Source organism: Arctopsyche grandis, chromosome 10 (assembly GCF_051622035.1).
Source record: "Arctopsyche grandis isolate Sample6627 chromosome 10, ASM5162203v2, whole genome shotgun sequence".
NCBI classification, from domain to species: domain Eukaryota; kingdom Metazoa; phylum Arthropoda; class Insecta; order Trichoptera; family Hydropsychidae; genus Arctopsyche; species Arctopsyche grandis.
This window is the reverse complement of record NC_135364.1, coordinates 29,356,542-29,370,599: the sequence shown is the minus strand read 5'-3', so window position 1 is coordinate 29,370,599 and position 14,058 is coordinate 29,356,542. Positions and strand designations below refer to the sequence as shown.

At 33.3% G+C, this 14,058-nt stretch overlaps 1 protein-coding gene across 1 annotated transcript in view; it reads left to right on the top strand.

Moving 5' to 3' along the window:
* LOC143918421 (Fanconi anemia group J protein homolog) overlaps positions 1-14,058 on the top strand; it is a 97,174-nt gene that overhangs the window by 64,129 nt on the left and 18,987 nt on the right. Inside the window, exon 4 of the mRNA XM_077440345.1 lies at positions 6,187-6,297. Coding sequence (XP_077296471.1) covers positions 6,187-6,297 — 111 coding nt within the window. The remainder of the gene's footprint in view (positions 1-6,186; positions 6,298-14,058) is intronic.

Genomic DNA, 14,058 nt, shown 5'->3' with positions numbered 1-14,058 from the left:
TTTTCGATTCGAAGCTTTCAGCACAAAATTGAACGCTCCCATCCGAGAATTTCGATACATTATCGTTTCGTTTAACGACTCTTTAATTTTTCCAACGAGGATCGCGTGTCGGCTAACAATATATACACAATAGTTTTTTCCCGAAATTCGCCGTCGCTGTAAACACATTCTGACATTACGGTTATTATATACACCGGTAATTGCCGAAAAAGCGCTTCGAACGATCGTTATTATATTACATTATGATAATACATTTATAAATCCGGATTGATTCCGCATCCGGATCGTCTTTTGTCCCAACAACCCGGGCGACATCGCCACCAATCGCTGTTTGTCGTCACATTTTATTGAGACTCTGCCGACCGTGGACGTTTTTATGACACGGTTTTGCTTTTTTTTTGGCCCTTTTTTCCGAATTCGTGTATATTTATTTATGCCGAATTGAATTGGTAATGAGCGTGCACCGAAATATGAAACTAACCCGTCCTGCCGCGTGCAGATTGGCCCAGAGCTAACGAACGACCCGTCTATAAAACGCTAATGTTGTCATAATCAATTTTGATTGAAATATAAAAACTGTCTCCCATTATGATGCCTTCCGTATTTAAATTTGGCATATTTTTATTTAAGTAGGTTTCAAAATCGCAAAATAAAAAACCCATATGCTGAGATCTGTAATAGTATCAATATTAAGCTTAGTGATCATTCTATATTTACTAGATATGGTTCCCGGAAATATGCACTAAATTGCACTGAATAGTAGCGCAGTTTCGAGAAGTCCTAATTTTCAAAGGCGCTCAAAAAGAACTTACGCAATAGAATTTCACAAAAAAAGGTTAGCACCCTCGGATAACATACAACTACCCCTTGACGCTTTTTTGTGGAATTCTATTGCGTTAGTTCTCCTTGAGCATCTTTGAAAGTTTGGATGTCTCGAGAGTGCAACTTTCTCGAGTGCATTTTTCCGATCACCACTAGATATATTATGTATTTTGTAAAAATCTATAATTGGGCTCAGATGTTATTTTGTTATATTTATTCTTTATTTTTATGAATTTCTAGATCTGAGGCCTGTTGATTTTTCAATAAATAAATGAGAAAATTCGATTGATGACTGGTCACGTTTTCATGCATTTTAATACATGAATGTGTGTCTATATATTTTGTAGGTAATTCAAACAACATTAATCTTTTCACATGAAACTTTATATTGATTAACAAAATTTAAGTCGATCAGAAATGATGCCTTCTCATACAAATCTCCTCTTTTTAATTTTTATTTCGCAAATTCCTAGATAGATAAACTTTTACAAAAACAATAGCCGTAACAAATTTTAGAAAATAGTTTTAATAATTTTGAATTGTGCATAGTGAGCTATTTGACACACAATTTTTCAAAAATAGCAATATTTGTTTCGTCAATTATTATCGATATTAATTCGTTGACTTGGTGACGTAAAGAGCCCACATTCAATGAGATTTGTTGGTTGGGAAGTTTGCTGATAAATTCGTTGTAGCGAAAAACGCTTCGACAAATTCTACCTGAATTAAATCCTTCAATTTATTTCTGAGAATCTTCTGGCATTGTTGAGATTAAAAAGATGATATATGAGTTTCTCATTGCTTACTATAGGGTACATATATAGTACAGACAAACTCTAGAAACCAGCATTTCGTAGTCAGAGAAAATAATTCATTAGTGGACTACGTAGTATTGCGCACATCAAAAAATTGAATTGCCAATCTCGAGGATGTTCACAAAGAACATGTACAAGATATTTTGCAAGACAACTCTGATACTTTCATTTTTGCAATAAATCCTAAGCTAGAAAATATGCAATTCTACGTTTAAGCAGCAGGCGAATCGAATTTAAGCCCTGTAATTTTTATGCTATTTTCAATATTTGAAAGATAGTATCTGGTAGTAGCTAGTGATGTACGATCCGGTATCTCGATATCGGGTTAATAATCAGCAATAAAGGAGCTTTTATCGAGTCAGTCTATCCAACAACTGTCATCGTTCTAAACGACTTATGTCTCCGGTCGTAATTTGTGTTTAAAAAAAAAACCTACATCCCCGTATAATATTATAGTACACCCCTTTCAGTGCACGTGAATTCATTTCTCGCTCAATAAAACGTTGATATTCGAGTGGAATTACTTGAAAAAAATTTAAATAATAAATTTCAATATTTTTCAGACGGGTCATAAATCAATATGATCAGCGCAATAGTACTTTTTTTTTTAAAATACAACTTATACTTGTTTATTCACTCTGTTATACTATGTATCTACATATGTATTTATGTATGTATAGTTTGCTTACAAATGCGCTTTTGAATAAGTTCAAACGCTCAAACTTTGGTTATTTGTATATATTTTTACTTTATATAGATATGTACGTAGTAACAACAGATGAGGTTTTGTTTTGAATATGCAGAACTGTCTTACTTTGTATTATTCTTTATATACTAAGCATTATATGTATGTATGTAGGTATACATATATGAATTATATGAACATGCATACGTATGTGAGAATTTTCTCGCGAACATGTTTGAAGTGAGTTGTCGGTAAAACGCTCATCAACAGCGTTTATTGAATTACTTTTTAGAATCTATATAATCAATGACACATCAAATATATGATGAAGACCTATTTATACATGTTAAATCCCACTACTATTTGTATATAATATGATTTTTTTAACTCGGCAAAAGATACAAATTTTATTTTTCGCTTACAAATCAGGTCTGCTAGTTTAAAAAAAAATTAATAATAAAAATAATGATTTTTTTTATTCGACAAATGTTAGTATGTATATATCAAATATTTCATCATATGTATATATAATTAAAACATAATTTTATTTATAGACAGTGTCCTGCAAGCATTTTTTTTTTCAAAGGGTCATTACTGACCAATAGCAAGTCTTGATTTTAATCACCATTGAATATAAAATGAATACACAGTCTGTTTCACAACACGTCGGCTACTTAACTACGTGATTTATTAAATTCGCAACGTAAACATCTCGATTACCGTGTAGTCTCTCATCGTTTCGAAGACCACCCGTTACGATGGCAAATTATTGTATTGAAATGAGTTCGTCCGTCGATGACATACGATGACTTTGAATCATTGCCTCCGCGCAAACATCAAACCGAACGTCTCTGCATTCTAAACAACCATGATTGGCATATTTACCAAACATCGGCCGTAAATCTCAAATTAAACACGGGGACAGATGAAGTTGCAACCGACGCAGTTTTATCTGCACGCGCACAGTGGCGGCTGAACCGCAAACGAAACGGCAAAATGGCCAAATTGCCGGCGAGAAACAGTGAGGTATATCCATTTCAAAGAGGCTCGCCGTTTTTGTTCCGACAATGGGGTGAAATTAATACGCGCAACGTTCGAGACCCCCAAAAATACGCCATTGTGCAAATCCCGACAAAGAATGACGCGGTCTCACGTCAAAGAGGTGTAGTTTGGGTAGAGATGCGGCCAATCGCGATGGCCCCGGCCGAATGAGGTCGTAGGGGTTAAAATGGCTTCTAAAAATCAACTTTGTTCATAAAATAACCACTCAAAGTGTTGTCTTAAAATTTGGCGTAGTCCTCTCTGTAAAGTACCTATGTATTTACACTATCTTCGAGAAGAATTATTGCCATTTCCAAATATTGCTTTGGAGTATTAAAGGGAAGAATTGACAACCCTTCGATTTTATTGTAATTAAAATTTTCGGTCTGTAATTTGGAATTCCACCGAAATTAAATTCTGTCTCTTGATAGAAAGAGTTCAAAAAAAGTTTCTTCGATACCTTTATATGAGGGAATATAAATATTACCCCTATTTATTTCCCACTGCCTTTTTACAAAGTGTTCTGGGCTTTGAGACTCACTATCTTCGAGAAGAATTATTGCTATTTCCAAATACTTCTTTGGAGTATTAAAGTGAAGTTTTGACAACCCTTCGATTTTATCGGAACTTAAATTTTGGGCGTATGAATGCGGCAGAACTTTGCGTCGTCGTTTACTTTTCCAACCTATTCCTGCGAAAACGTCTGCTTTCAATAACTCTTCTCTTGTAAAGGCTTTCCTGTTCCTTAATGTGATAGATGAACATTTGGACCTGGTCAATTGTCATGTTGATGAGCTGGTCAGTTTCATGGGATTCAACACGAGTCTATTTGAATGAGATGAATGATTGGTGATTTTTATTGTTCTTTTTCTTTGCTATTTTCTTTTTTTGTAAGACTGGTGTGACACTTTGGGGCAACCTGTCAGGTCACATTGGTCATATTATTGTTATTATTATTATAAAAATAATAAATAAATTTAGTGAATACACAGAGGCAACAATTGAATTCAACTGTTATTTTTTGGTATTTTCTACATTTTTTTTATTTTCTATTATTTGTATTTTTTATTCGGTCAGTTTTTTAAAAATATTCTGTTTCTTTTTCCATGTATTTTATATATTATCAGTATTACTATTGATCGTATTAATAGTCGCATAATCTAGCCTAACCATTGAATACCCACATATGAACTTAATATATTGGTTAATTATTTAAAAAAAATCTTTATAACTTCAAATGATTCAAAAATTTTTATTAGTTTTTCTATTCAATTTATAATTTTTATAAGGCTCGAATTTTTCGGGTCAGAATTTTTCGTTTGTGGTCAAAATTTACATCAAACGGTCAAAATGCATTGGTCGGTCAGAATGGTCATTTACCATTTATTCTGACCATTTATTATTTTTATTATGGCTATTAATTATTTCTACTGTGACAATTAATAGCTTATATTCTGATCATATGCAATTTTTATTTTGACCCTGAATCATGACTATTGTGTTGGTAAAATTCTAACCGAGATTTAATTTTTATTCTGAAGAAAAGTTGAAATGATGCCTAATTACATATTATTTTACTGTTAGTTTACTGTTATTTCAAAATTGTAGTCTACTTTTATCAAAAAAAACTTTTGTTTTTTTATATGTAGATGTACATATGTACATATGTAGTTCAATTATTAATTGTGTTCAATTATTACCTACATATAAATATATTTATTTCTAAAATTGGAATAAATTTTTCTGAACAGTCATAACAAATGTCTTTACTTTCGATCTTAATTATTTTTTTGTTAACTAACTTAACTATTTTTCATAAATGTAATAAAAAAACTTCAAAAAATATGCCTTTCAATTATGTAGTTTGCTCAAATATCCTATTGCGTTCCAAATAAATATAAGTTCCAAATACATGCTCGAAAACAACGGATATAAAAAATAGTATATTTATTTTATGTACATAAATATATATTTTTTATAATTCATGTTATACTATGAAATGCTTACACAAGAAAAAAATTCATGAATCGATAGCAAATTTCATAACATTTTTCTAGCAATTACTTACATATGTAATTGACAATTGTATTTGAGTAATTTACCGGATTCTTCCCTACTTGTTTCCCGCCGAAAAAGAAATGCACCAATAAATTATTGACTTGAAACGTTTTTACCCGATTTTGTAAAAAAAAACGCAACTATTTGTTTAAATTAAATTAATAATACAATTTTTTTTAATTATGTAATAAAAATTTGGACCATTATTTGTGACTCGACTATGAACTTCTAGTCGGTGAATCCAATATCAAAACATTCCCGAGCTTATACACACTTTAAATCGCAAACAAACAGAAAGCATGATATATATGTAGATCAAACATAATAATAAGTTATTATTATGTTTGTTCTAAATACCATTATTATTAATAACATACGATTGCAAATGATCGGAACTGTACAGTATTTGTGAATACATACATCCAAACCAAAACTTTTGTTTTACGAAATTAAACTTTTACGAAGGTAAACCCCGAAACTATTTTCAAGTAAACCTTATGGGTATTTCAACACAAAACATCGTTCTCACTTGTATTTCAATGGTGAAATAATGAGCTGTAATATGATACGTTTGTAATTTCACCGGCTTATTTTTGTCGAACAGTATTCGGAGGCGCTTTATTTGGCTCTGTCTCTCTATTTACTACTGAGTATACAATATATGTACATATATATAGATAACTTTGTGCCATTGCTGGCGAACCGTTTTTCGTTTTCGCTTTTTGTCGTTTTAGACAGTGACGTTTTCTATTTGTTTCGTTTCAGAGCGTGTTGTGAAATTGGTCCAGGAAGCGAGGGAACGAGAATTGCGAGACCAAACGAAATGGAGATATCCTTATAAAAATGAAAACGTTTATTCCCCCAAAAAGGACAAAGGTAATTGTATGACTTTATGTATGTAATGTATTTGATAAATTTTTATTATTTTGGTTACAATTTATGTTTTTAATAATTTCAATCGAAACTGTCTGGATTAACATTCTCAAACTTCAAATCATCTTTAAATTTTTGAATAGATTCAATTGAATTTGATTCGGAACTAATTTTATTCTAGTCTTATAAATTAATCGACGGACATTTCATTACACTGTTCGACACGAAAAAAGGTTCAGAGACCAGATATGACTTTTCTTATAGATCTATGCCCAGTAAACACGAATTTGGTAATAAAAAATGTTCATTGGCTCGAGATTCGGAGATATATCTGTGTTTTTTAAATCGCGCGATTTTTCTATATCTTGGTGTTATTCGTTCGATGTCTCAAAATCTGTCATTCGGGTATTTTATCTTTCATTTGTAGTACTTTTCAGCTTTCAAATCTCTCTAAGTAGTAGTCCAGTTCAAATCAAAGTCAAAAGTACGTATTTTCACTTGAGATTTTCTCCCACTGTTAATACTATTTTATATTGAGTAGTTTCTATTGAAACATGCTTATTGAGATAGTGTTCTGGCCACACTATTTTTTGTTTTCGTTTAAAAGGGTTAATTGGAATTGTGCTGAATTTATTTATATTCAAATCCAATTTTATATACAGGTTTTACACTTCAAATTGAACACTTTACAAATCAAATTAAATAATTTATTCATAGGTTGTTTATTTACGCATATAATAATTTAATACATAAATATTTATGTACATATTATACATATAATTATGGATCATTCTTAATGAAAAAGAATTAGTTAAATATATAACAAATTTTTCACACTAAAATAATTAAAAATAGTATTCATCAAAATATATTAAAATCTTTAATTTGATTTGTAAAATATTTAATTTGATTTGTTAAGTGTTCAATTTGATTTTTAAAATGTTTAATTTGATTTGTAAAGTGTTCAATTTGGAGTGTAAAACCTGTATATTTAATGTATTTATGATGTTGTAATGAATTACATTTTTACTGATTTATATCCTATATAAGATACATTAATGTCTCATATCGATATCATACATATGTATTAGTGCAGATGTTAAGCCCATTCTCGTTATTTTTTTCCACATTAAAGCATTGCATTACATAATAATAAACGTTTTCGATCCCACCGTCAAAATCAGATATTCTCAAACCGTCAATAGAAAAGCGCGGTAAACAAATGAAGAGTATAGAATATCTGAGGGATTTCAGACCATTGTCAAAAATCACAGTAGCGGAAACTTTCAAACGTGCATCCATTCAACCTGAAATACCCATCAATTACTACCGAAACTCCATTTAATATTATTTTCAAATACTAATTTGATAAGACGTTTAATTAAAATCGATTTTTATATTCACAGCATATTGTCCTACGTCATATTTTTATTCGATTAAAATACACACAAACATATCAGAATGTTATTAAAAAAAATTACGATACGTTCTTACGAACATCGGTTATATTTTGGGTTGGATGAACACGTTAAACGCCTCATTGGATTTACAGATCGGCTCTGTCAATTCGCGTTACATACAACACCGGTTCTTATCCACATTTTTTTTTTTTTGTTGAATTATAATATTCGTATGATTGTGCACGTTTATCGCTCACCTGCCGAATTTAATGAATATTGATATAGACGTAGGTAACGCCGTGGGTGAAAATCCCCGTCTAATTATTTCGCTAACGCGCGAATTAATTACGCAATGTGACGCCGGTAACGATTATCCGTCGACTGGGTCGTTAATAATATGTAGTTGAGAAGCGCTCGTTTAAATTGCTAATGTATCGCATGTATTAATAATGATCGGATTTCGCGAAATTGCTCATTTCATGAAAGTGTCAGAAAATGCTTAATTAACGCAAGCTCGTTGTTTCTTTTCGGTGAAATTAGCAAAATATCTGCCGATTTCGTGAAATAGATATGTATGAAGGAATTTTTTGCTTGTTTCATAAATTATTAAGTCATATTTAAACTTGCGTTGTCAAAAATGTCTAAAATATGACAACGTACGCAATCCATTTGCGTACGTCGACAAACAAATTAATTTAAATTTAAAAAATATAATCCTTAGTGCTGACTCGTATTGACCCAAACCAATAAGCTTTATTTAATCTTAAATAATTATTAAAAAATATATATTTCAATCATAATAAATTCAATTTTAAATCCAAATTTTTATTTCTGCAGTATTTTTTTTTAAATGCTTTTTATTGTTACGAAATTATGTTCACAATACATATTATATCTTTTTTAATAGCTACTGATCATTTTCTATTTTACAATTTAATTTAATTTGGTTAGGTTAGGTTACGTAATGTACAGTATAATAGGAAAAAGGGCTCAAAAATCTATTTACAATTCTTATAAATGCTCATAATACATCTTATACATAATATTTCTGCAGTATAAATAACAATATATGTATACCAAATAGACTGTTATAAAGCGAAAATAATTCTGAGAAAAAAAAATATATAGAAATATATCAGTGGCTCTCAAGTACAGCCACTAAAAAATATGGATAGAAATTGACTATATTTATGTATGAATGAAATCTGGGAAAAATATGATAATTTTTATTTATAATTTTATATTATTTAAATATCCCATATTGAAATTCGTACATAACTTTAAAAAGGTTTTTTTAAATTAAATATTTAAAAAAAAAATGCCTGCAGTACAACTTGGCGATAATAAGATTTTACGTTTAAATAATATCCATGTTTTTGACATTTGAATAATGTCTTAAACTAGTGTTGTGCCCGTTGACATTTCAACGTGTAATTTTGATACATGAATCACACCCGTGGCTATTGTCGCTACGGTTCGTTGTCAATATGCACTCTTGTCCGGCCGTCCGCTTACAAATGAGCATGTATATGTATGTACTTTCATGTGTGTTCTTGTCAGTGTTGACCACGTGTATCTCTTGCAATCTTATTAACTTCTGATAGATAGAAAGGGTCTCTCAGACTGTATTCGTTGGGGGGGGGTGGCCTCATGTAGATGGCTTTATTGATTGAATTTATTAGCCTCTGAAGTGGGCTTATAACTTCTGATAGTTGAAATATCCATACTTGAAAACTAGCATACATAGGTAGGTACATACATTCAAACATCCCTTCCTTACATTAATAATATTCAAAAAAGGTTTTGCTTGCGATGCATGTCTTTTAAACTAATATTGTTAAACATATTAAATATTCCATTTTCATAATTCTAAATAAATCCCCTCCTTGCTAATTATGCTTTCACGATAAAATTTAATACTTAACCACTGAAATATTCTCACACAACTAAAATGAAACAATCCGATAATCACACAAACAACATCGAACACCAAATAAGCGAGTCGACCTAGCTAAAATGGCGCACATTGCACCCCCCACACATTTCCACCGGTCCTCAAGTGTGCGCCAATTTAATTTGGCGACCGCCGTCATTTTGCAGCGGTTTTATTATTTATACCACTTTATGTACTTTTTTTCTTTCTCTCCTCCCCCCCTCCGGTAATGGATACGGCTAATGGCGCACATACACATCCCCTGCTCGTATATTGTGTGTCCCTGCAATCTAGTCCTCCCTCAGGGGCCCACGTTTTACTGAGGACCCTCGCAACTGAATAGTAAACATATCCTGCTAGCATTTATCCTTGCATCCGCACGTTCGTTTGTCCTAAACTTGCATTATTAGGTGGCTTCCCCCCCCCCCTCCCCCTCTGTCTCGGTGTATTTGTATGAAACTGCGATTTGAATGCATGTTGCGTCTTTTTATAAGTGAAAGTCGCGTTTGAAAGTGAAAACTGTGTTGTATAAGTTTCATAATAACTATTTTATAATATTTTACTTTTGAGAAAATTTACGTTGTTATAATACAATGTGTAATGGCATGAACGTAGTTTGACTGCCGTAACTTTATAAACAATGTGGTTTCTTTCACCTGATGTTTAAACATACTTTTCCCTATAGCACGCTTTCTTATATCACATGTGGCATTCCTCATATATGTAGATAACACATTTTCCTATAATACGCTTTCTTATAAAATGTACGACATCCTCCATATATTTAGGTATGTAGATATGTATGTAAGTAACAAATATTCCTACAAGACGGCTATTTTGCAACAAGTTTTTTTTTATTTTTTATTTATACCAGACCTAACGGGTAACCCTAATGCGCCTTCCTGGCCAGAAACATTCTACATTTGATATTAAATATTATAAGTATTATTATACAAAGTAAATACATATTAATTAACATTCACGGAGACATTTATGGTCAAATTTGTAAGCATTTGCAGTATTTTATATAATTCAGCGAAATTCTAGATTGCTGAAAACTCGAGATTTCTGAGAAAACGGGCAAAGTTGCCAATTTGTTCGAACCGTTCCTATGAAATTCAGATAAATTGGCAAACTCTGATCGACCTGGAGTCACAAATCCAAGGTGTGGCCAGCAGAAAACAGTGGGATTTGAACCCGTGACCACTGTTCAAAGCATTATATGCAAACCACGAGTCTATTCTGCTGGTTTATGACAATTCATTCCCATTTTTGGTCACAAGACGTTGTCAATTGTCCGTGACAGTGCTATGGAAGGTAGAAGGTAAGCCCAAACGGCCTTGTTTTGTGCAAACTCGGGCCGTGGCCCAAATCAGGTGAAATTGGACATTTGTGAGCGATCCTATTCAAACTGTCAATACCAGCACATTGAATTTGGAACGCATCCCCACGTTTTATTAAAAACTATGAAATTAATCGCAGAAATCCAAGGTCTGGCCGGCAAAACCAGTGAGATTTGAACCCGTGACCACTTTGTTCAAAGCATTATACGCTAACCGCTAGAATATTCTCATGGTTACATAGTTACATATATTCACTAGTCTATTATATATCTCCCAATCCCCTCCCCCTTCCATTCACAAAACCCGTACCTCCGTATATATGAGGCGAGGTGTTGTAGGGGGGTATTATATAAAACATATTTTTTTTAATTTTCGATGTATATAAAGATTTCCATTATTTTACCAATTATCCTTTCATACGAAATTTCAAATGTATATGTCTCTTGATTCATAACATGATATAGTGGAAAAATAACATGGAACGAAAAAAAGCCGTTGACTTTTTGTCGCTTTATTTTTGAGATAGAAAATATTAACAGGCCTCTGGTGAATGGGTATCCATTCGTTATTTTGCGAGGAATTTACAGTCCGAGGGTTGAAGGAGAGGGTGTCTTCGACATTCGCGTCTCACCACTTAGCGCTGCTGGAGAGTGAAGGGAGGGATTCTGGGGGTGGGGTGGGTTGAGGAAGGGGGTGGATGTAGGGGTGTCGAGTGGGGCTCGACGCACTCCACTTAATTAAAACACGCCGGGATGGTTTTCCCGCTACATCAATTCATTTCCTCCGTTCTAGACCGGTCCCCCTTCCCTCCCATTCTCGTCCTCCCACTCATTTGTGTCCCCCATTTCTTTGCAGCTTTCGTACATGCATAATTTCCATGCTAAGGCCGTATGGCGAATACAGAATCGCGTACAATAAGCCTCTTTACATCGGTCTGTGAGTTGTTTATGTAGATAAAAAAAACTCGCGTGCACTTCAGTTGTGGTAGTTTTTTTTTTGTATTTCAAGTGTACGTATGTACATACATATGTATTATAAATTACATACATTTTTTTCTTCCTTGTTTGGAAATTTGGATTTGATCTACCGTGTTTGGAAAACTTCAAATATACCGGCACCTTTTTACTTTATCTACATATGTACGTAGTAACAATAGATAAAGTTTTGTGATCATGCAAAAATTCGAACTCGAGATTTTGACTGATTTGAACTCAGAATTGATCACTGCTCACGTTTTCATGATCTAGAAAAAATGTGTGTGTGTGTGTCTGTGTATTTTTTGAACACCGTTAGTCCAATCAAACTGAAACTTACTGAGATTCTTATGGACACGACGTGAATTTTTTCTCTAAGCGAGACATTATTAAACTGCCAGCAGGATGTTCATTTTATTTAATATTAAATACTCTCAAAGGAGCCGAACGGTTAAAAGCAGGAAATAATGTTTATCAAAGACGGACAGACCGATGTCGTTAGATGTAAGTGCAAGCCTAAATACAAAAGTAGGTATAAAAGAAATTCAAACCCTTTAATAATTTCTAAAATTTAGAAATATTTGCTACGATTGTCTTTCACCATCGAACCATAAATATCGATTGAAATTTCCATCGTTGATCTAACCGCGCAAAATGGCAAAGTTTCAAAACGATCGGAAGACTGTAGGAATTTTGGTTTAGTGGTTTGCGAAGTGAAACATAGAAAAGCCTTGTTAAAAGGAAACGACGGATCTTATCTAAAATATTTAAATTGTTATTGATTTATTTTATTAAAATACATATTATATTTTGTATTGAAAACCCATATCAACTGCATCTATATACATATAGAAAATAAAAATTGGCCAGTAGGATAATCCTGGAAAAATGAACTACGCCCAAGTATAACTCGCGTGGCGACCAGTGTCATACACAGTGCCGGGTTTAGGGCGGGGGTTGGATCGGGTGGCGTCCGAGGGGACAAATAAAAAACTGGCCAAATAAACGCAAAATAGCACGGAGAAAAAATCCGTAAAAAAAATCATTTTAGACTTTTAAAATTCGGTATACAATTAATTATAAGTATTTTAAAACAACTCTTTTTAACACCTACACCGAATCCATCTTCCACGATGCTCTCCAAGAGGCGGAGGGCATCAAGGTGGGCGGCGAGACGATCACCAATATAAGATATGCTGATGACACGGCACTAGTCGCTGAAAATTTAGCAGACCTGCAAAGATCTCTAGACCGTGTACATCAAGAAAGCAATTGAAGAGGTCTGCGCATAAATCTAAAGAAGACAAAATTTATGATAGTAGATAGAATGCAAACAGACACCGGGAATCTAACCTTGGATGGAGAGGTGATAGAAAGAGTAAAAAGATTCAAATACCTGGGTACCTGGCTGAATGAAGAGATGGACCCAGATGAAGATCTAAGAATCCGCATCGAGATGGCTAGAACAGCATTTGTAAAAATGAAGGCGGCGCTTACAGACAAGCATCTCAATCTTCATACGCGGTTGAAATTCGCGAAGAGCTACGTCTGGACAGTATTACCAGTGGCGGCTCGTCCTAATGGGCTGCCGGGCTGCAGCCCCTCCTATAAAATTCTAAGATATATATTTAATAATACATTTAATATTTTATTTATTAATGATATTTTTTTTATTAGTTGGATGGACTTAACTATTGGGGCCTTCGACAGAATAAATATTACTTACAATATCACCCATGTCCAAAAGGGTGATATTGTAAGTAATGTTGACCGTTTCGAAGACCTCACTAACTTGTATGGTGACAGATGAATTAAAATGTTGCTGTACTGGCTGTAAAGTGTTACAGCGCCGAGCTGAACGCTGCCCAGCCCGGAGTTTCGGAACGAGAAAGAGAAAGAGCTATTTGCAACTGCAGATAGCTCTTTCTCTTTCACTCACTCTTCCGTTTTGGGCTGGACAGTCGGCAGCCTTCGCCTGTTAAACGACATTCATCTGTCAGTTTGTTTAAGATTTCGCGCGCTTGATCTTACATTTGATAAGTTGAATCGCACGATCACAGCTTAATTCGTTTTCGTTACTCTTAATTGGTTGCGTACGAGCCCTCATCAAATCT